Source organism: Saccopteryx leptura, chromosome 3, assembly GCF_036850995.1.
Source record: "Saccopteryx leptura isolate mSacLep1 chromosome 3, mSacLep1_pri_phased_curated, whole genome shotgun sequence".
Lineage (NCBI taxonomy): Eukaryota > Metazoa > Chordata > Mammalia > Chiroptera > Emballonuridae > Saccopteryx > Saccopteryx leptura.
In genome coordinates this window covers 283560832-283585190 of record NC_089505.1, presented here as the reverse complement: position 1 = coordinate 283585190, position 24359 = coordinate 283560832, and the positions used below count along the sequence as shown (strand labels likewise).

The following is a 24359-nucleotide window of genomic DNA, read 5'->3' as shown; positions in this document are numbered from 1 at the left end:
ATATATGGGAACATGTTTATATACACCTCTGCACACAGCACTTGCTGACTAAAATGGTATACAATAAGACCTCTAACAAGTGGTCCTTCAGTGGCAAAGAAAAATGGGCCATGTGTTCTCTGTGACTTTTTATACCTCAGGGAAGATAAGAAGAAGGAGCCTAGGAGAAAAGGCAATAACCCAGTGATGCTGTATGCATTTTTAATTAAGTCATCTTGCCAGGTGACGTAGTATAGTTAAAAAATATCTGAGGACACAATGGGAGCCAATTCAGAGCACAAACATACTACTTTATCCATCGATCCATGCTACCACCAAGTGGATCTTCTTAATTTACCCCTTATTTTCTGATTTTTGTCTTTGTGGTAAAGAGTAGTTTATTTGTGCATAGATAACATAATTATTTTGAGGATTCTTATACCTCTGTTAGTCTTTTATAGTTTTCTAAGGTTCCATGCCTACTTTGTGAAATATTGTTTTAATATAATAGACAAGTCCTTTTGTTGGTAGGTATACAACTAGAAAAATAAGTGATATTTAGTTTAGATCATACTGTGGTGTAAGTATTTTAAACATGTTTATTTATATATGATTTTCATCTGTTTTTAATTATTAATAATGAATTAACAAAGGTGTAGATTTTCAGTAAATCTTACAGTAAAATACTACTGCATTCATCCAGAAAATTTAAAGAAACCTTGCCATAATACATCCTGTTATACATAATTTTATATAAGGTTGGGTATATTTTAGACCTGAAATAGAAAATAACAGAGAATTATCATTTAAATGTTTATGCCCTAGTACCTTAGTGTTTATATTAAGTTTCGGTATATAAAAGCACAGTTGTGTTGATATGTAATAATGAACCTGCACTTTACTCTGGAACATTCTCCCTCCCCCGATTTTAATATACTCTGTGTAAAATATAGAGAGAGTGGAATTTAAAAGTGTATGAGGTTCTTTGATTCCCAAATCTTAGAAGACGGGATAAATACCTGTGGCTTTTAGATATAGAACTGATTTCTCTATTTCTAGGTATTTGCAATTACTATAAGTATGTTTTTAAAGGTGTGGATCCAAGGACACATCAGGTATCTGGGTCTCTTTTACACTATGACATTTCCACAATGTTTATCTCTTGTTCATTTTTTATGTTTGAAGGGAAAACGTACCCAATACTTTATTATGCTAGCTAGGCTTTATCTTACAGCTTCAAAAGCAGCAATAAATCTAATTTAAACTACCTCTGATATATATCGTGTGTATGTTAAATGAAATGCACGCTGTTGTTTTGATTTTTAACCACTATTACTGATTTACAGAGGTATTTATTTTTTAATCCTGAAGTCTTAATATTACTTCATTTCTTTCCACATTAAAACATTTTTTTTAGATCTAAAAGGGAAAATGCTAAAACAGGAGTAAAACCAGATGCATCCGACCAAGAACCAGAAGGACTCACTCTCTTGGTACCAGATATACAGAAGACGGCTGAGATTGTTTACGCCGCCACTACCAGTCTGCGGCAAGCTAATCAGGGTATAGCCAGTTGTGTTCCTCAAAACTGCCTTCCTTTTCCCTCTATGTAAATGCTGCTCAAGCAAGTTAATTTACTTAAAAATTTGGTTCTTTGTCAGGTTTTCAAGTGAATTATGAGTAGTCTCTAATTGGAAAATACGTATTTACTATGTATGATTTCTAACACTGAATTTAGTAGGTTGAGCGAGCATCACGTTTCCCCACTGAATGTCATGAAATTGAAAAATGTCATTGTATTAGATAGAAGATACCACAAAACTATGTGTGAGAATTTAGTTAAAATTAGTATTTTCATGTAATAGCAACAGATTCTGAATTATCTATTGTTGTGCTTTTGCTGTTTTTGCCTAAATAGATGAAACCTAATTAACATTTGAAGAATTTAAGCTTTAAAGTTGATGAGGTTTTTTAGCCCTACTAGTTATGTTTATGAAATAGAAATTTTTTATTCTTAAAATGGTAAAGATAATTGTAAAGAGCTGGTAATATTTTGGGTTTCAGAATTTGAACTCTAAAAGTTAATTGTTTTTTGTTTTAATCTTATAAATTAACAGAAAAAAAACTAGGTGAATGTTCAAAGAAGGTGGTTATGAAACCCAAACCTTTATCTGTATTGAAATCACTTGAAGAAAAATATGTGGCTGTTATGAAGAAATTACAGTTTGGTGAGTTGACATTTTAGTCTTTCTTTAGATTTCCTTTCCCATTTTTTAATAGTGCTATTAAAAATGTTCTGCTAAATTAAAGATTTTAAAACTTGCTGGTACCATGAATTATTCATATTCTCCTTCCATATACATATGTGTGAGCATACACACACATATGCATAATTTTATCATCTTTTTATCTTTTGGAATTCATAGCTATATTTATATCTAGTTATACGTATTTGGAAATCATGATTCAGTAGAAACCTAGAAAAAGCAAAGCCAGCTGTCTAACAAAGAGGCAGAAAGTTGTTTTCTTTTTTTACCTCTTCATTTCTATATATCCTGGCCTGGAGAAAGACAAGACCTGTGACTTTTTTTTTTTTTTTTTTTTTTACAAAGAGAGAGAGTCAGAAAGAGGGATAGATAGGGACAGACAGACAGGAATGGAGAGAGATGAGAAGCATCAATCATTAGTTTTTCGTTGCGACACCTTAGTGTTCATTGATTGCTTTCTCATATGTGCCTTGACCGTGGGCCTTCGGCAGACCGAGTAACCCCTTGCTCAAGCCAGCGACCTTGGGCTCAAGCTGGTGAGCTTTTGCTCAAACCAGAAGAGCCCGCGCTCAAGCCGGCGACCTCGGGGTCTCGAACCTGAGTCCTCTGTGTCCCAGTCCGACACTCTATCCACTGCACCATTGCCTGGTCAGGCTGAGCCAGTTTTTAACTTTCGTATGCCATGACTGCAGGAGGGATGGGTAGAGTGAGAGAGAGAGAGAGAAGGGGGAGGAGTGGAAAAGAAAATAGTCACTTCTCCTATGTGCTCTGACTGGGAATTAACCAGGGAGATCCACATGCTGGGCTGATTCTCTACCACTGAGACAAATGACCAGGGCCTAGATTCACTTTTCTATTTACTTTTTCACTTTGTGACAACCTGTTTCCCACAAAAAGTCCCCTTTTCCCATTCAGAAAGCCTGACTGATTGAGATTAGGTTTGTGAGTTGCCCCAACTAGGTAACGAAACATATCTGTTGAAACCGTTAATGTCCGTTTCTGAATTCAATGAATGGGATTTTGAATCTCAAGTCAATGGACAGTAACTTTGTTGGGAAAGCATGCATAAGTTAAAAATAAATCATTTCTGAATCATTAAAAATGTATAAAAACACATATTATTATTTTTTTTAGTGAGAATGAAGGAGAGGGAAAGAGAGACAGACTGGGACAGACAGACAGGAATGGAGAGAGAGATGAGAAGCATCAGCTTATAGTTGCGACACCCTTGGTTGTTCAATGATTGGTTTCTCATATGTGCCTTGACCAGGGGTCTGCAGCCAAGCCAGTGACCCGTTGCTCAAGCCAGCAGCCTTGGGCTCAAGCCAGTGACCTCGAGCTTCAAGCCACCTTTGGGCTCAAACCTGCATCATGGGATCATGTCTATGATCCTATACTCATGCCAGTGACCCTACCCTCAAGCTGGATGAGCTTGCTCTCAAGCTAGCAACCTCAGGGTTTTGAACCTGGGTCCTTAGTGTCTCCGGTTGGTGCTCTATCCACTGTGCCACCACCTAGTCAGGCAAATTTATTTATTTATTTATATTTTAAAATGAGATCTAATGAGAATAGTTGTTGGGATTTCAGATTCTGAAGTATTTGCCCAAAATATTATATACCAATTGTTATCTACTTGTAATAAATTATCTACTTTGCCTTGTCAATTTAGTTACTTGAATAATCTACTAATGTGTCCACACTGTAGACTAAAAATCATTTTTGTTTCTGCGTTTATTACATATTTTATCCATGAAGTAGATGTTGTAGTTTGCTATTCTTCTACTTTGCAGTCCTCTCCATTTTGAGTTGAAGAAGGGCTATTGATGTATTTATGATTTTTTCATTGTTTTTATTTTCTCTCCTTTTAGATACATTTGAGATGGTTTCTGAAGATGAAGATGGGAAGCTAGGTTTTAAAGTAAATTACCACTACATGTCTCAGGTGAAAAACTCAAACGATGCGAACAGTGCTGCCAGAGCCCGCCGCCTTGCTCAGGAAGCTGTGACACTGTCAACCTCACTGCCCCTTTCGTCATCCTCTAGTGTGTTTGTGCGCTGTGACGAGGAGCGTCTTGACATCATGAAGGTAGGAAAACTTCCTCCATAACTCCTGACTAATTGTTCAAATAGTCATACAAAGCAGTAGTTCAATAACATTCTGTTGACCATTGTGGAGATCAGTGGAAGGAGTTCCTTTCTAAATTTAATTCAGACTATGTGGATGAGACTGCTGTTTAAATTAAGATTTAGAAGAAAACACCGAAATACCTTCCTTGAGCAGAAGCTGTATGCAGCCTCTCATAGTTTTAGAGCATAGTATCAAAGGATTCAATGCTGGTCAGTAGGAAGAAAGTTACAGGATTCTTCCTTATCATCCAAGATACTTCTCTAATGTTTTATACTACCAGATTTCAAAAAATGGGTTTTTTTTTCTTTCTAGGAAATTTATGTATTAACAGATTCATAAGGTCTGTGAACTCAGTAATGGCAGTATAGTAATGAATAACTAGCACCTTTATGTTTTAACTCTGGTGATTTAAAGATTTGTCACCTGGGGGTGACTTTCTTTACATTTATGATTTAATTCATAGGTTAAATATTCTGTCTCCCTTAGATAGATACATTGCTGAAACTATTGACCCATTGATTTGAGGAAGTTTCTTATTGCTTGTTCCTTTGTTTTGTTCCTTTGGATATTTATTTTCTAGACATCTTAGAGACCTTACCTATTTGGCCACCCTCTTACCTATTCCTTGTTATAAACAGTAGAGCTGATTATAGGATGATTGCCTAGGGAACTATATTATTACTAAATGAGTCACATAAGTTCAGACTGTGACTTAGTCTCTGCTAAGCAGTAACCTGTATTTAATACAGAGATTCCAAAATGGAGCACCAGCACGTAAATCAGGGTCACTGCAGACGGACTCTAGTGCCGCTGCCTCCACTCATGGCTGTGCAGAGCCAGGGGCTTTGCTGCCTGCGCCTTGCTCAGTATCTGTCGAGGGCTCAAATGAAATTTGTTAAATAATTCTTACACTCACTGCTGGGCTTTCTGCTATTTTTTTGTACGACTAAAAATCCTAAGGGAAATACCTACTGTCTCTCAAAACCTTATTGTCATAAACTGTCATGTGACAGCTTTTATTCCTATTGCCGACTACTTGTCTTATCTCAGAGAAAAATATTAAAAGTAAGTTATTTTTTAAAACATTAACTTATCTGAAGATTTAAAGCAGGAAGTTAACCTCATGCCTTTGATATATGATAATGAATGTACCTTGAATCTCATATTGTTGAAAATGCCATAGAGAACATTATGAAGGAAAGATCTCAAAAAAAGTAACAATATTTTTAAAAGTATTTGATGTTAAGGTAAACTTTTCTGTCAATAAAGCATCTTTTTTTCTTGTTTTTTGTTTTTTTGTTGTTGTTGTTGTTTGTTTTTATTTCTATACCTTGCCTCATGCCCCCAGCCCATGCCCCATGCAGTCTCATTCCATTCCCGCTTTCCTCTCCCCTGCCTCTACCCCTCTTTCCCTCTGGCTGTTGCTACCCTGTTGTCTGTATGTGTGTTATGTATATATGATTTTGGCTAATCCCTTCACCTACTTTAATCCAAACCAAATCATTTGATCCTAATCTAAAACCATGTCCTTGTTCTATATTTATTTCTAATACATTCTAATAGAGATGTAAATATAAGATCATGTAGGCTGGCAGAAGGTTGTTCTTATTTCATGGTGGATTGTGTTTTCCTACATAGCATTGTTGAATAGTAACATGGACTTTTGTGTGTTTGTATTCCTACTAGGTTCTGATAACTGGTCCAGCAGACACTCCTTATGCAAATGGCTGCTTTGAGTTTGATGTATATTTTCCTCAAGATTATCCCAGTTCACCCCCTCTTGTGAATTTAGAAACAACTGGTGGTCATAGCGTGCGATTCAATCCAAACCTTTATAATGATGGCAAGGTAATGTAATTATAATCCTTTGTTTCTAGTGCCAAATTGTTGTGACCAAAGGTTTTTAATTTGAACAGAAATTTTGGATTAGTTATTTATTTAGTTATTTATGTGCAGAGCACATAGCTTCCTTCATACCTGTTTCCTCTGTGCAGATATTAGCTTGAGGAATATGAGAGAAGGAACCTTAAGGGGCAGAAACACAACCATGTTAAGAAGCACTTAGAGCCTTAAGTTACTGAGGCTCTAACTTATTGAATACATCCCTCGGCCAATTGAGAGCTTTCTCCAATCTGAAGATAGGGGAGCCAGATGTCTTTTTTTGCCTCTTACTTTTCTTTACCTTCCCATATTTCTAATTTTAGTATCATTTCAAAAGTGCGTGAAGGTAGATAAATGGCGAAGGCATCATCTGTGTTCCTTTTATGTGTATCATAACTTTTTCTATAACTGTCCAATTTTTTTATGAACATATAATTGTGAACTTTAATGTATATTTAAATGTTTTATATTTTCTTATAGGTAGAAAGATGCATTTGTATCATCCCCCCTAAATAATAGTTGACAAGCACATATAATAAAAATTATTTCATATGACAGTAAACCCTCTAAAATTTGACTCAGAAGAACAGTCCTCACTTTTTAAAGTAATTTTGGACAAATTAAATGCAGTTTCAACATAAATTTTATGCTGAGGTTATTTAATGTTGGAAAGTCAACAGAAGGTCAGAAGAATTTATAGACTTCACAGGCAGACACTACTTTGGTCATGTGATAACAGTGAGTTCTTGAAGTTGATTGGTATATTTAAGATGGCCCAGTTTTCTCGTGGTCTTGCCTTGCTATTTTCAAAAGGTACATGCTGCCTCAAATCTGGGCTTGCGGGTTTCATTTGGTCCTCATCATAAGCTCATGTCATAAAACTGGAATTTGGTTTTTGAATTTATTGCAGGAGATTTAGCCAGACACAGACCTACTTTCTTTGGGAAAGCAAAGAACAGGTCTTTTATAACTGAGCAGAGAGGATGAAATAGCAATGCTGATTTTACTCAAGAGAAGGACTGGAACCTGAAGAGTTTAAGTGTAAAATGTTAAAATGTATTTAAGAAATTACTTTCTCTGTGTGTGTGTGTGTGTGTGTGTGTGTGTGACAGACAGAGAGGGACAGATAGAGACAAACAGACAGGAACAGAGAGAGATGAGAGGCATCAATCATTAGTTTTTCGTTGTGGCACCTTAGTTCATTGATTGCTTTCTCATATGTACCTTGACTGGCAGGCTACAGCAGAGCGAGTGACCCCTTGTTCAAGCCAGTGACCTTGGGCTTTAGGCCAGTTACCATGGGGTCATGTCTATGATCCCATGCTCAAGCCAGTGTCCCCGTGCTTAAGCCAGATGAGCCCATGCTCAATTGGATGATCCCACACTCAAGCCAGCGACCTTGGGGTTTCGAACCTGGGTCCTCTGCGTCCCAGTCTGATCCTTTGTTGACTACGCCACTGCCTGGTCAGGCAGAAATTACTTTTTTAAGACCTAGTGGTTTAGAGAAAAGGGTTAACTTGAGAATCCAGTATCCGAATTATATAGTTTTTGTTTTATTATATACTGGTAATAATATTTAACCTTGGATCTAAGAATACCTACCATTGGTAGTCATAGGGATGCTCTAAAATCAAATGGGATGGACCAGCTATCAGTAATTTAAATAATAATACACATATTCATTCAGATGTAAACAGTTCTTTTATTTATTCATTTATTTTAGAGAGAGGAAAGGAGGGAGAAAGAGAAACATCGATTTGTTGTTCCATTTATTTATTTCGTCATTGGTTGATTTTTTTTTTTTTTTAAGAGGGGGGGAGAGAGAGAGCGCGCGCTCTCTGGGGTCCTTTTTTTTTTTTTTTTTTTTTTTTTTTAAGAGAGGAGAGGGAGAGACAGAGAGAGAGAGAGGAGAGACAGAGAGAGAGAAGGGGGGGGAGGAGCTGGAAGCATCAACTCCCATATGTGCCTTGACCAGGCAAGCCCAGGGTTTCGAACCGGCGACCTCAGCATTTCCAGGTCGACGCTTTATCCCACTGCGCCACCACAGGTCAGGCCCATTGGTTGATTCTTGTATGTGCCCTGACTGGGGATCAAACCCACAACCGTGACATATTGAACAGTACTAACCAACTAAACTACCCAGCTAGGGCTGAAGTAGTATTTTTCATTTTAAAAATGAAAAATAGTACCACTTTTTCTCACTGAACATTTTTTTGTTTGGAAAAGAGTTATTTTTTATTTAAAAAATACTTTATTTTTATAATGTGTAATAGGTACTAATGCATTTTTCTTTATGATAAAATTGTAATGTCATAGATTTGGATCACATCTGAAGATGCCAGTTTGTGTTAACAGACTGACCCTTAGGGTCTTGATTAGGGACATAAGACTGAGATACTTTGACATAATAGCATTTCATTTTTACTTTTAGTTGTGACAGTTTGCTTTTAAAAAGTGCTCCTTTCAATCTGTTTGTTGCTTTTCTCCTTATTTCTCAGGTTTGCTTAAGTATCTTAAATACCTGGCATGGAAGACCGGAAGAGAAGTGGAATCCTCAGACCTCAAGCTTTTTGCAAGTAAACAAATTTCTGTGACAGTTTCATTTAGAAAATGCAAAACTACTTATGTTTGGGGAAAAAAATTTTTAGTGACCAAGAATAAACATAATAAACTAAAAAAAAAATAGACTTACAAGAAGAAATATTAAATAGCTTATAGATGAGCAGGTAAGTCAGTGGAGTTTCTTCTTATCTGGAGTTTTAGAATCTTAAGTTAGGGCATAATATAAAAATGTATTTTTTCAAAGTTGCCTTTTTTTTTTTTTTTTTTTTTTTTACAGAGACAGAGAGAGAGTCAGAGAGAAGGATAGACAGGGACAGACAGACAGGACAGAGAGATGAGAAGCATCAATCATCAGTTTTTCATTGTGCATTGCAACACCTTAATTGTTCATTGATTGCCTTCTCATACGTGCCTTGACCGCGGGCCTTCAGCAGACCGAGTAACCCCTTGCTTGAGCCAGTGACCTTGGGCTCAAGCTGGTGAGCTTTGCTCAAACCAGATGAGCCCTCGCTCAAGCTGGCGACCTTGGGGTCTCAAACCTGGGTCTTCCGCATCCCAATCCGACGCTCTATCCACTGCACCACCGCCCGGTCAGGCAAAGTTGCCTTTTTAAAAAATTCCAAAATTGCCGTTAAAGGAGACTGATGCAATGGGATAAGAAGGTTTTCCCAGCTCCCAGTCAGTACAAGGCTTAAACTCATGTGAGCAGCCTTTAGTGAACTACTAGAGTTACATATCTTTATGATATAGTACTTCTGTAATCTAGTTAGTAATAGCATTCATTTGAGGCTCAGAAGTACTGTCTCAAAGTTTATAAATTAATTTCTACAAACCGTTTGAGTACATAAAATATGTAATATCCCATCAAATGTTTTTTGCTGATGCTTTATTTTAATAGTTCAGAATTCTAGCAGCAAAGAAATGGACAAGGAAGCATGAATTAACTTTGTTGTTTGTTCATTAAGGAAACAGAGACAAATTATTGTTGCTCAGTAATAGTTTAAACTCATATATACAGTTTAGTGTTTGAGAAAGACCATCATAAGTTACCCCAGGTAACCCTATTAAAGTTGACTTACCCTAAAAGGAGTCTTTTCCTATATCCTTGTTTTGAATTAGGTTAAAGAAGTTATGAAACAATTTTTAGTCTGGTGTGTGTTTCTGATTGTCTGTAAAGACCTTGCAGTGTCCTAGGAAATAGCAAGATAGAGCTATACAGTTTTTCCTTTTGCCAGTAATGGAGACCAAGAATAAAAGTGGTTATGTGGTTCATGCAAACCAACTGAGGAAGTTAATAGAATATTTCCCCAAGTAACTACTTGTTCATTTTAGAAGTAATTGTATTAATTCTTTTCCTAATAAAACTTTAAAATACTTTTTCTACATACCTGTTACTGTTGTCAACATAAACTAAGCTTATGAGTCTTACTCAGAGATATCTCCTTTTTATGTAGTAAGTTTAGACTTACCTGAGAATTGGAATCGGCTTTTGAATTTTTATAGTTTTAAAAATATATTTACAGTTAAATTTCAGAGTTTAATAGTTTAAAATTTGATTTGCTTTTAACTTTTATCTTGCCTGTATATCTGCATTAATTCTGTAAAATAAACATATTCAAGGGTTTAAATTTTGCAAAGTGGAAAACTTAACTACCTACACATAAAAATGTATTTTCTATATATTCCCTTTAAGGTTATTTTGTCATATACATAAGTTCACATAATCGTAACTAACACAGTAGATAAATTATTTGTATACCGCTCTGTTCACTTAACATTAGAGCATAGCCTTTTACAAAATATTTGTTCTAGTTTTTTTTTTTTTTTAGTTTTATAAATAATACCTGTATTATATGACTTTATATTTTATATAGTTTCCTGAATCTAGGTTTCCAGATTTGTGATGAAATCAACTTGGTCAGGAGCAAGAAGCAGCTATGTCTTTCTGTGGCCAGAGTGACTAGCCTTGTCTTCCTCCAGATCTTAGGGAGAACTCTCTCAGTCTTTTTCATTGAGTATGATGTTAGCTGTGGGTTTTTCATAAATTCCCTTCATCATGTTGAGGCCATTTCCCTCTACTCCTAGTTTGTTGCATGTTTTTATCATGAATTAGAAACTTCCTTCAGAAGCAGAGTCTCAGAAGAATTAATATTTTAAAACTTAGAGTTTGAGTGGATCCCGGCTGGGACACATGTGGGAGTCTGTCTCACTATTTCCCCTCCTCTCACTTAAAAAAAAATATGAGTTTGAGATCCAAAGATGTTTTACACTTTTATTGTATTTATCATATGTGCACAGAGGATACAAGTATATATTTTTGACAAATCGAAAATCTTCCACAAAAATTTTTGAAGGCACCTGGCCTATGGTGGTACAGTGAATCAAGTGTTGACCTGAAACACTGATGTCGCTGGATTGAAATCCTGGGCTTGCCTGGTGAAGGCACATATGGGAGGGAGTTAATGCTTCCTGCTCCTCCCCCACTTCTCTTTCTTTTTCCCTCCCTCCCTCTCTTTCCCTTTTCCCTCTTCCTCCCTCCCTCCCCTCCTTCTCTCTCTACTCTCTAAAATGAATAAATTAAAAAAAATATTTTGAAGCCTATATATAATTAAGATCCCCAAAATATTTTGAACAGTGACAAGCATTATTAGAATTGCTTAGTTTCTTGTAATGAGACTCTTAAAAAAATAGTATTTATTTGTATAAAAATACCACATTTTCTAGTCTTAGGCCATATGTGTCATGCCAGCTCTAACCTAATAATCATCTTTACCATTTTCATAATTTAAAATGTAAATCACATTATTATTCATTAGGGTTGTGATCAAGAATTACTGCATTTTATCAGTAGCACCAAATTTTGACATTGCATATGTAACTGGTTTTTAATGTTGCTGTAATGTATAAAATTCCTTTGGAATAGTTCCAGTTGAAAGTTAATAAAGATGTCATATGCAAGAATCATTAAACATAGTTAATGATTCAGATAATCAACCTTTTAACAATGGTTATAAATGTTAAATATATACTACGAAGTTTATTAAAATGGAAAGTACTAGAAAACAGCTACTCATCACAGTCCTACTCAATAGCATAGTTTTCTGGAAAGGCAGGTACAGAGTTCTTAGGGTATTTTATTAATTAAGATAGTTTCCTTTTCTTCACCCCAAGATGCTGTTGTTTCATGTTATATATTTTCTGATTGCAAATTAATATTTTGGGTTGTATACTCTGTACTTTCCAGTGTTTGAAATATCTATAATAAAAATGTTTAGTATACTCTACCAAGTCAGAGAATTAAATCCTTGATTAGACATGATATGAAAATAAGGAAATTTGGAAGTTAATAATTCCTAATGAGAGTAGGTTAGAAGAGAAATATGGCAAACTGGTATATACTCTAAAGATAAGAATAAGTTAATAGGATGGGTAATGATAAGACTGTGCTAACCAGATGAGTATATAAAATTGTAGGAGACAAGATTGCTGATTGGTTGAGTGGCCTGGTAGAAGACCATATTAATAGGGTTAAATTTTTGATTTGACAAAGATAGTAAAAGGAAGCTATTATATGGTTCTTGATAGTCAGTCCTTGAACAAATTACAATGAGAACTTCTTGCAGTTTGGGGATGCTAATATGAAGCTAAAGAGGAAAGCGACAGTCAATTCAGCCTATTAATAAAAGTCTAACTCTTGGCCCTGGCCGGATGGCTCAGTGGTAGAGCGTCGGCCTGGTGTGCAGAAGTCCTGGGTTCGATTCCCGGCCAGGGCACACAGGAGAAGCGCCCATCTGCTTCTCTACCCCTCCCCCTCTCCTTCCTCTCTGTCTCTCTCTTCCCCTCCCGCAGCGAGGCTCCATTGGAGCAAAGATGGCCCGGGCGCTGGGGATGGCTCCTTGGCCTCTGCCTCAGGCGCTAGAGTGGCTCTGGTCACAACAGAGCGACGCCCTGGAGGAGGGGCAGAGCATCGCCCCCTGGTGGGCAGAGCGTTGCCCCTGGTGGGCGTGCCGGGTGGATCCTGGTCGGGCGCATGCGGGAGTCTGTCTGACTGTCTCTCCCCGTTTCTGGCTTCAGAAAAAGACAAAAAATAAAATAAAATAAAATAAAAATAAAAGCCTAACTCTTGACTTTATGAAAATATCAATGTATTGACTAAGAATCAGTGAACGTACATTGTGCAATGAAATATATTCTGTTTATTATCAAGTCAACTTAAACATAACCATATGTAAAATACTATGACATGCAGTAGATATTTTTCTGTTTATTATCAAATCATTTTGAACTCATTCTAAAAAAATATTTGGGCTATATATAGCTATGATAAATACTAGTTAGTTTGTTTGAATCCAGGTAGCTCTTTTAATTAAGTTTTGTTGATCAAAGTGGAACTCATGCTGACTGCTTTTTTGCATGCTCCTATCACATAGGTAAAAATATTTTATTTTTAGAGTAGAAGTGATTTTTGTTTTACCTTTTACTATTTTTTGGATGCATGCTGTTATTTTTGCTCCACGAAAGAATAGCTACTTTGTATTAATTAAATTTACTTATGAACACTACTGCTTTACCCCTTCCCCCAAAAAAGTTTATTTGGCCCTGGCCGGTTGGATCAGCAGTAGAGCGTCGGCCTAGCGTGCGGAGGACCCGGGTTCGATTCCCGGCCAGGGCACACAGGAGAAGCGCCCATTTGCTTCCCCACCCCTCCGCCGGGCTTTCCTCTCTGTCTCTCTCTTCCCCTCCCGCAGCCAAGGCTCCATTGGAGCAAAGATGGCCCAGGCGCTGGGGATGGCTCTGTGGCCTCTGCCTCAGGCGCTAGAGTGGCTCTGGTTGCAACATGGCGACGCCCAGGATGGGCAGAGCATCGCCCCCTGGTGGGCAGAGCTTCGCCCCTGGTGGGCGTGCCGGGTGGATCCCGGTCAGGCGCATGCGGGAGTCTGTCTGACTGACTGTCCCTGTTTCCAGCTTCAGAAAAATGAAAGAAAAAAAAAAAAAGTTTATTTAATTTTCACTGTCATCCTATAATGTAGTAGATATTATCACCATTACATTGATGACCGAAAAATAAGTTATGAGGGAATAAATTACTCTGCTTACTGTGGTTTGTGACTTCAAGTATCATACACTGTTACTCAAAACTAGATAAATTCTACTATTTTTGAATATTGAAAATCAAATTCTTTTAAAAAGTCTTTCTTTCCAAGGATAGTTATGTTTTTCATGCTCAATGTTTTATGGGCTACAATAAAATCAGTTGTTTATTTTTTTAATTGCCTTTATTGGGGTGTGATCAGTTAATAAAGTTATGTAGATTTCAGGTGTACCATTCTATAATATATTATCTGTACATTTCACTATGTGTTCACCACCTCAAATCAAGTCCCCTTCCCCAAAAAGATACCTGTTTAAATAGTAAATAGAAGATGCCTTTAAAAAAGTAAATACGTCGCCCAATGATAAAAGAACCTATGTTGTAAATTGTACTTTGAATTCCAGTATTGTATTATATAAATATTATCAAATCCACACTTTATAGTCCAATGTGTGCTTTTTCTTTTAGCAGACAATAAGTTACACCCAAATTTATTTATTAAACATAATTTTCTGTGTTCTGTATACAAAGCATCTATTCTTTATGTTTTCTTTATCTGGTTTAGCAGTTTTAAACCAAATATTCTATGAATCTGAAATTTAAATTGTTTGAATCTACAACTGCTTTAGATTTGTAAAACTATATTTTGTCTCAAAGGAGGTGAGGTTAAATAAAAAAATGAGTTCTACAGATTTGTGATGAATTTTTAATTTAAATCCTTTCTCTGCCTTTGTTGGAAAATGGTGATTATATCCTACTTCTTTGTATAATAGGAGAGGAAGATGACTTACAAAGGAAGGGGAAAGGACTAATAGTATGCCCCGGAGGATTATTTCCAAAGTTTCAGGGTTGAGTTAGGGGAAAGTGTACAGCCAGAGGAAAATCATATTCCTTCAATGATAGATTTAGTTTCAGGAAGTTTTAAACATAGGAGATTTTTGCCTGAGAATTAGATGCAGGTTAAACTTCTTTTTTATATATAATTGACTTTGGCCTTAATAACACAGTCACTTCAGGTCATATTTAATCTTATCTGTTCTTAGATCATATTTTTAAAGTTCAAGTTCCTGTTTAAAAGTTTGTAAAGAAAATAGATCGCGACCTGACCTGTGGTGGCACAGTGGATAAAGTGTCAACCTGGAAACGCTGAGGATACCAGTTCAAAACCTTGGGCTTGCCTGGTCAAGGCACATATGGGAGTTGATGCTTCCTGCTTCTCCCTTCGTTCTCTCTAAAATTAATAAATAAAGTCTTAAAATATATATATAGGTATAGCTTGCACTGGCCGGGTAGCCCAGTTGGGTAGAGTATCAACCCGATACACCAAGATTGTGGGTTTGATCCCCAGTCAGGGCACATATAAGATTTAACCAACGAATGCATAAGTAAGTGGAACAACAAATCATTGTTTCTCTCTCCCTGTCTCTCAAATCAATACATTAAAAAATCCCTCTCTCTCTCTCTCTCTCTCTCTCTCGACTTCCAAGATGCATATCCTTGGTATTATTTAATCATTCTTCCTGATGAAAGGCCAATTGCTATTACTCCTTTTTAGTTACAAAGCAGGCATATGGTATCTAATGCTTCCCTGCTTCCAAAGATGTTATATTAGCTTGTTATATAGGTATTTCAGCCAGCAATATTATATTAGCTAAGAACAAGCTCTGTAAACATTTATTACGTCTGGAGAAACAAGCCTGAGTCTTGTCTTTTATAAGTGGGCATCAGAAATGGTCTTAGAGCCATGTCATCTTGCCAATGAGCATTTCCAGTGATAAGGTTTTTGTGATAATGTGGAAGTTAATTTCCCTTGGAATAAAAATAAAGACTGCTTCATGCATAGTTTTCCTTACAAGTGAATATTAAGTGTGCATGGTTAGTTTTATGCACTTTGCAAGTAAGGACAGTTTGAGCATAATAATGTTTAAATTGGTTTGATATTTATAAACTTTTTTTTAGCAGTTTTAGGAAATAAAATCTTTATATCTCTTTATTTTTTGAGGATTTAAGGATATAAAATATAGGATATATAAATATTATATAAGACTATCCATTTTATTTTTGCCTTAATAAGTATTTTAGTTATTAAAATTATTAACATCAATTTTATGGTGATAATATGTGGAAGCAAGATACCAGTTTATTAGTAGTCAAAATTTCCCATTACAACTATTTTTTATTTCCCTCTTCTTCAGGTATTGGTGTCTGTTCAGTCCCTTATATTAGTATCTGAGCCGTATTTTAATGAACCAGGATATGAACGGTCCAGAGGCACTCCCAGTGGCACACAGAGTTCTCGCGAGTATGATGGCAACATCCGCCAAGCAACCGTGAAGTGGGCGATGTTGGAGCAGATCAGAAACCCCTCCCCATGCTTTAAAGAGGTGTGTGCAATACAGTTAATGGAATATTTGATTAAAGACGTCATAGAATATAGTTTATTAGAATTGTACTTGTCTTTATATTCTGAGTATTTATGATGCACTATAAACTTTTCAATAGTTTTTAAACATAAAATATCAGTAATAATGTAGCATAGAAGAATTTTAAAACTGCCTACTTCCTAAAAGGCATCTGACTAGATTTGGGGGCAGTTTTATTTCTTATTTTAATAGTTGCAATTCTATTAGCAAACTGTAGCTATGCTACTAAAATATTCCTCATAAAATTTTTTTTGTTAGTTAACATACTTTCTAAAGTTGTTTGATAAATAGAAACTTTGCTCATGTACTAATATCTGTGTGTGAACTTTGAACTACCTTACTTTAACTGTGTCATGAAACATTTTTCTTTCTTGAAATTATTTCCTTTGATCATCAGTCTCTTAAATTGTGGTAGAAACTTGACGTTTTAGAAGAGAACTTGGCATATTTCCCTGACAGAAAATTTATCTTTAACGTAACTAAGCAAATACTATTTTTGACTACCAAGCACCATCATACTTGGGCTGTGTACTCTTCATCCAACAGCGCTGATGACTATACTTTGAAGAAATTTCTTGTTATGTTATTACTAAATGAATTTACATTTTGAATGATAAAGTTAGGTAATTTATTTTTGCAAACCTTGCATTTATCTTGAAAGGTAGTCAGAAATCACCTGCTTTAATATCATAGGAAATCATATGCATTTTTGTGTGTGTGCTTAAGCACTGCATTGTGCTCCTTTTCAAGCTTGGATTACTTCAGCAACTTATTTTACAACCATATTAAATGTCAGCTGTTACTAGACACTGCACTAAGGTACTCAGAGCTCAAGGATAAATGAAATTCAGTTTCTTCCTTTGAAAAACTTGTATTCCTCCTGTTTGTATCGTAATTTCTTCAGTGCCCTTAAGATTTAGTTAATGAACCCAGATACATAAACTACTTGACAAGTCCACTAAAACGTTTGTCATCTCAAACTCAACAGTGTGTAAAACAAAACCTGGATTCTTCTTCCCCCTCTCAGTGAAAGCACCATCCTCTAAGCCTATAACCTTTACCACTCCTGACTTTTCATTGACTTTTCATTTTTTTCACACGTACTACATGCAATTGACAAATCCTTTTGACTCCACCCTTCAAAGCATCATCAAAATTCAGTGATAAAAACCGTTTTCAGCCCTGGCTGGTTGGCTCAGTGGTAGAGCGTCGGCCTAGCATGCAGGAGTCCCAGGTTTGATTCCCAGCCAGGGTACACAGGAGATGCACCCATCTGCTCCACCCCTCCCCCTCTCCTTCCTCTCTGTCTCTCTCTTCCGCTCCCACAGCTAAGGTTCCATTGGAGCAAAGTTGGCCCGGGTGCTGAGGATGGCTCTGTGGCCTCTGCCTCAGGCGCTAGAATGGCTCTGGTTGCAACAGAGCGACGCCCCAGATGAGCAGAGCATTGCCCCCTGGTGGGCATGCCGGGTGGATCCCGGTCAGGCGCATGTGGGAGTCTGTCTGCCTCCCCGTTTCCAACTCCAGAAAAATACAAAAACAAACAAACAAAACCCGTTTTCACTATGGCCAGCCTATTTCAGGCCACCATTACCTCTTGCTTGGATTGTGGAAGTAGTTTTCTAACTGGTTTTCTTCTTCCACTTTTGTCCCTTTACAATAATTCTCCAAACACAATCTTATCTCAGTCCAGTGACTTCCCACTGTGCAGAAGAAACCCCAGAGTGTTTAGCATAGCCCTGCGCTGTCTGGCCCCTGTCTTCCTATCTTCAGCATCTCTGAGAGTTTAAGGGCTTCATTACTCGATGTTAGGATGCAGAGCACCTGGAACTGTGATACACTTCTGATGAAAACGTAAATGGGTATAACCTTTTGCGAAAACTCTGGCAGGATCTGATCAGTCCTGTGACTAGCAGTTGCACTCCTGGTATATGCTCAGCAATTGTGTACGTATTGGATGTAGAGAATGTTCATGCTATTATTCATATTTGCCTGAAATTGGAAACAATCCAATTTTCCATCAATAGGATGAATGGACAAATTATGGAATATTCAAAAAAATGGTGTACTGCAAGGTAAATGAATGAACTGCATAATAAACAGGGGCAAATATAAACACAACAGAGCATAGAAGCCAGGTACGAAAAAGCACATTTCGTATGATTCCACTCACAGAAATTCAAAACTAGTGAACGTAAGAAGTCAGGATAGTGTATTCCTTTGAATGAAGATTACATGTGAAAGGTAGCAGAGGGGGCTTCTGGCATGCTTTGTAAGGCTCTGTTTTTCACCTGTAGAGATTACATTGGTATGTTCATGAGAAAAGGTGTCCAACTGTATATGTTTTGTGTACTTTTCTGTGTATGTTAAACTTCAATTTTAAAATGTATTAAAAACTGTGTAAGTATACATATACTTAGTCAATGTATAATTTTTTCGTTCATGCATCAATTTTTTTCTGGAAGAAAAACTGCTAACATAAGGAACTTGGGAGTCAGGGGGATGACTTTTAAGAATAATTTGAAACCGTAATCCTTCTCATCCTGTAGAACTCGCTCACATACTTTGTCTTTTAATTTCTGACCTGAACACATTTTGTTCCCTTGTTTGCTTGATTCTTAAGGTTATACACAAACATTTTTACTTGAAGAGAGTTGAGATCATGGCCCAGTGCGAGGAGTGGATTGCCGACATCCAGCAGTACAGCAGTGACAAGCGGGTGGGCAGGACTATGTCCCACCACGCGGCGGCGCTCAAGGTGAGTAAGCCTCCTGCCCTGAGCCCTGTTGCTGGCTTTAAAAGAAGGGTTGCATATTCATTGACAGAACCATGGCCACTGGTTGGTAAATGTTGGGAGGAAATCAAATAAATATAAAACTTATTGTAAATTCAGAGGTGTAAATTGCTCTCCAAAAGTCTATAGAAAAGATACGTTCTTTTTGACAGTGAATCAACAGTTCCTAAAATAAAAAGTGGGGACGGGGGCTCAGCCAACTGAGTTTAACCAAGTTGTTTGAAGGTGATGACAAAAAATGTATTCCATGGATGACTTTTGTTTATCCCATTAGCTCTTCTCTAGGCCTCTGGCCTTCTAAATAGAATTTTATTACTTAAAACAATGAGGGAGATGGTAGCTGTAGAGCCTCCAACAGCTGGTTGGTGGAAGTGGCTGTGGTACAGACCTGCCTGAGGGAGGCAAGCAGTTGTTTTCAACCTGGGCATTCCCGCATGGACATGTAACACGGGGGGTGGTTGGAGATGTTTTTCCCCTGCTTCGTAGCATCTGTTCTTGCTGCTCACCCCTGTTCCTCTCATCCTCCACCAGTTATCCTCCCGTTCCTCCCTTCAGTTTTTCCATCTCCCCTAGCTTCTTTCCTTCTGACTTTAATATTTCCATTTTAAAAACTTAAAAAGGAAATTATTTTTCTCTTGAACGCTTACCTTCCTCAGGCTACTTAGATTTTGCCCCATTATTAAACTGTTTCTCTTCTTTTACTGTCAAACTAGAGCTTTACCATTTCAGCCTCTGTTGTGAAGCCCCGCACTCTCACTAATTAATTGGCTAGTTAACTTCCATTCTACCAAAGTGACCTACTCTCCAGTTCTCCAGAACCAGCAAGTCTGGGTCGCCTCTCTAGTCACTCACCTTTCTCTCCCTTCTGGGCCTTTGTAAATGCTTTTCAGTCTTACCTTTTACTGGCTCTTCCAGCTCACTTTCATTGAATTTCCGTTTGAAATTTCTTTGTATAGAAGCCTACCACCACTTTTACATTAGATGATTGTATTATAAGCTCTCTAACACCCTATGCCTGCCTATTGAAACACTCATAATACCCCTTTTCCTGACTGATTGTATATGTAAAGGTTTACATTTTGGCCCTAAGGGCAATTTCATTCTCTCTCTTTCTCATTGTATTTATACCACTGACTTTGGCGTTGACTCTTTAAAAGTGACTTTTCAAACAATAGTTTGAAAGAAAAGTTTTTTCTTTCTCCTTACCTTGTTAGTATTGTCCACAATGGAAAGCAAATTGAGGCTAGAGAAAGTTACAAACATGTAAATATACTTTGAAACCTTACAGATGGCTACAGATATGTGGTTTACCTCACCTTGATTTTATGTCTTATACCTCCAAACAAATTTGGGCTCCATGAGGTCAGATTATATATGTTCCTTACTCGACTCATTGCTTTTTACATCGTTAGTGTTTAGCACAGTGCTTGACAGGTAAAATTTGTTCTGTAAATGTTTAGTTAATTTTCAAAGTCAGCTGTTGACACAACTAATTTTCAAAGCCCTTGGTATAATATTTGAGATTATTTCTTTCACTCTAGAAAATTATAAACTAAAATTAAATGTTTATAGACAACCACCCACCCTCTATTACATCCTTGCCTAAATAGCAGTTTAGAGTCATATACAGTTAGGTAATCTAGATCTTTTTTGTTTGCTTAACCTTTTCAAACAATTCTGATAATGAAATTTTTCTAAGGTTTGTTCTGAGCATTGAGTGAGACAAATAGCATGAAATATTTTGCAGGGATTCTACATAGAATGTAGTACCTATTAAAAACTTGTTTTCATTCACTAAAATAGCACTAAATGTTAATTTATGAACTTGTCTTTTCTTCAGAAATGTTCAACCAGAGGCTGCATGGATCACTTATTGAGAGGTTACTCTAGAATTTAAAAGAGTATATGTAGCAAATACATGATCAATAATGCTGTTTTTTACAGGCTTGGGGGCATCCGTAGGGTCAGTGGGCTATTCAGGACTTTTCAAAATCAGTTATTTTGGAACTTCTTGCCAATTTTGTTCTCTCTCTGTTACAGTAGCTAGCATAAGGAAGGTGCTCAATAAATATTTTTAGGCCTGTGCTTTGAATTTTGTTTTAAACTCAATTCCTTCCTCAAATGATACTGTGGTAGAATCCCTGGGTTTGCAGTTCTAACATCACTTATGTTCCTGTGTAGCGTCACACAGCTCAGCTCCGGGAAGAGCTGCTGAAACTTCCCTGTCCTGAAGGCTTGGACCCAGAGGCCGACGATGCTGCGGAGATGTGCAGTGCCACAGCAGGTGCTGAGGAGACGCTCATGCACGATCAGGTCAAACCCGGCAGCAGCAAAGAACTCTCCAGTGACTTCAAATTATGAGCTGCATTGACATGGACTTCATAGACACAAAGGCTTTGAAGCACAAGCCAAATATGTCAATATTTGTATGTAAGAAACTAATTATGTAATAGGTAATGAAACTGAAACTATACTATGCCCTTGAGGAGATCCAGTTTAATTCAAGGTGATCTTTTATTTACCTGTACAAGAGTGTAAACTTTTTTGTGCTTTTATTTTTCAATTGTGAGAACCACTGATTGGTATGTTGAACAAATTTGTGTATACAAAGAAATGGATAAATCACTGCTATATAAGGGAAACTACCTTAGGAAAGAATGTTTACTGAATGTTTATTTTATTTTTTTTTTACTGTAGAGTGAGAGGTTGTTAACAAAGAATATATATTGTTCATTCTTACAACTACTATTTGAAGTCAGCAACTTTTCACTGAATTTGATAGATTTTATGTTTGACCATATCTTCATGCTCATATTTGATTTCTGAAGACCCCCTACAATACACTTCAATAAAAGTTACATGACATACTCCCTCTTTTTTGATTTTCTGGTACATTTTTTAAATGATAAATTTGCCATAAAAATGTGTTGTAGTTGGAGACTTGCACTTGTATGGATGAATTTATTACATTCAACATATTTAATTTTATGCCTCTAATTCTAAAATGCAGAAAAAAATAAATGAACATGATTTTATTCTATGCCAACATTTGGGCTTGTGACTGTATTCATTATTTGAATTTAAGTATATGTGGGAAGGAATGGTCAATTTGAAAAGCCACTGTGAAACTGATGCTTTCCTAAAGGGCTCCTTTCTTACCTGGACTCTGGTTACATTACTGAAGTGATGTGTATGCGTTAACCACTGAGGCTCTGTAGAGCAGAGAGGGTGTGCCTCTCTGGTGCTGTCCCAGTACAGCCTGTATCTGCCATATAGGCTCGTTTACATGCAAGTTCTTCCAAGAGCCAAATAAATAAAGACTTAGGTCTGTTAGTATGTCTTATTTCTAAAACAGTTTGCATGTTTGAAATGCTGTTTCTATGAAGAATTAGACACTTTTCAAGACCTAAGCATGAGAAAGGAAAGGGTATTTTTCCAAGACCAATTGTCACAAAAGAAAACTACGGTGATTCTTTTTTTTTTTTTTTTTTTTCTGAAGCTGGAAACGGGGAGAGACAGTCAGACAGACTCCCGCATGCGCCCGACCGGGATCCACCCGGCACGCCCACCAGGGGGCGACGCTCTGCCCCTCCTGGGCGTCGCTTCGTTGCGACCAGAGCCACTCTAGCGCCTGGGGCCGTGGCCAAGGAGTCATCCCCAGCGCCCAGGCCATCTTTGCTCCAATGGAGCCTTGGCTGTGGGAGGGGAAGAGAGACAGAGAGGAAGAAGAGGGGGAGGGGTGAAGAAGCAGATGGGCGCTTCTCCTGTGTGCCCTGGCTGGGAATCGAACCCGGGACTTCTGCACGCCAGGCCGACATTCTACCACTGAGCCAACAGGCCAGGGCCTATGGTGATTCTCGAAAGTATTTGTTTAAAAGAAAGTGGCGCCTGACCAGGCAGTGGCGCAGTGGATAGAGCGTCGGACTGGGATGCGGGGGACCCAGGTTCGAAACCTCGAGGTCGCCAGCTTGAGTGCGGGCTCATCTGGTTTGAGCAAAGCTCACCAGCTTGAACCCAAAGTCGCTGGCTTGAGCAAGGGGTTACTTAGTCTGCTGAAGGCCTGCGGTCAAGGCACATATGAGAAAGCAATCAGTGAACAACTAAGGTGTCGCAACGAAAAGCCTAATGATCGATACTTCTCATATCTCTCTCTTCCTGTCTGTCTGTCCCTCTCTCTGACTCTCTCTCTGTCTCTGTTAAAAAAAAAGAAAAAAGAAAGAAAGTGGAATGTGGGAACCCTGAGTCTGGCGCTGACCAGAAGAAGCTGTATTCTGAATGCTGAGTTGCTCTCTGAAGGAAAAGGGGGACTACAGGTTGTACAGAGCTTCTTAAGCATGGATAAAGGGGGAACAAACAGTATGTGACCAGGAAATCAAGGTTCTGAAACACATAGTGTTTAGGCCTGCTTGGTGGTGAGCTACGCCAAGAATGACAAAGTAGTCTATTTATGAAAGAGAAGAGTTAATTAAATGTCACCCACAGTACAGTATAAATTATCAACAATAGCCTGACTGGTGGTGGTGTAGTAAATAGAGCACTGACCCGGACGCTGAAGTCCCAAGTTAAGACCCCAAGGTTGCCGGCTTGTGCATGGGTCGGTCGTTGACGTGATCCCATGGTCACTGGCTTGAAGTCCAAGGTCTCTGACTTGAGCAAGGGGTCACTAGCTCAGCTGGAGACCGTTGGTCAAGGCACATATGAGAAGCAATCAAGGAACAGCTAAGGTACTGCAACTATGAGTTGATGATTATCTCCCTTTCTCCTCTCTCATTCTCTTGGGGGGGGGGATTTTGTGTGTGTGTGTGTGTGTGTGTGTGTGTGTGTGTATACATACCCTCCCATATTTTTTGCTCCAGAAAACGCACTCTTCCCCCCCAAAAGTGGAGGGGAAAATGCCTGTGCATCTTATGGAGTGAAAAATACGGTATTTTATTAAATATTTTAACATACCATTTGGTTCAGAATATTTTTTTTCTTATTTTCCTCAAAACCCTAGTTGTGTCTTATGGTCAGGTACGTCTGATGGAGTGAAAAATACGGTGTATATGTGTGTGTATATATATATATATACTTGCATTAGTCCCAGAATTGCTGTAAAATATTACCACAAACTCAGTGGCTTAAAGTAACAAATTTAAATACTCAGTTCAGGAGACCAAAAGTCCAAAATCAAGGTGTTGGTGGGGCTCTGCTCCCTCTGAAAGCTCTAGGAAAGAATCCATTCTTCCTCTTCCAG

The 24359-nt window shown here is 37.6% G+C and overlaps 1 protein-coding gene across 10 annotated transcripts in view; it reads left to right on the top strand.

Moving 5' to 3' along the window:
• Positions 1–21993, top strand: part of BIRC6 (baculoviral IAP repeat containing 6) — a 238151-nt gene extending 216158 nt beyond the window's left edge. For 9 of the 10 annotated variants that reach the window (XM_066378557.1, XM_066378563.1, XM_066378562.1 and 6 more), the window contains exons 67-74: positions 1397–1542; positions 2097–2207; positions 4115–4332; positions 6061–6222; positions 8754–8831; positions 16105–16293; positions 18953–19087; positions 21305–21993. In XM_066378557.1, the coding sequence (XP_066234654.1) occupies positions 1397–1542; positions 2097–2207; positions 4115–4332; positions 6061–6222; positions 8754–8831; positions 16105–16293; positions 18953–19087; positions 21305–21484 (1219 nt within the window). In that variant the 3' untranslated portion in view covers positions 21485–21993. Of the gene's footprint in view, positions 1–1396; positions 1543–2096; positions 2208–4114; positions 4333–6060; positions 6223–8753; positions 8832–16104; positions 16294–18952; positions 19088–21304 lie in introns of those variants that run through there. The other variant, XR_010750445.1, reaches the window with a different exon arrangement.
• The last annotated feature ends 2366 nt before the right edge of the window (positions 21994–24359 follow it).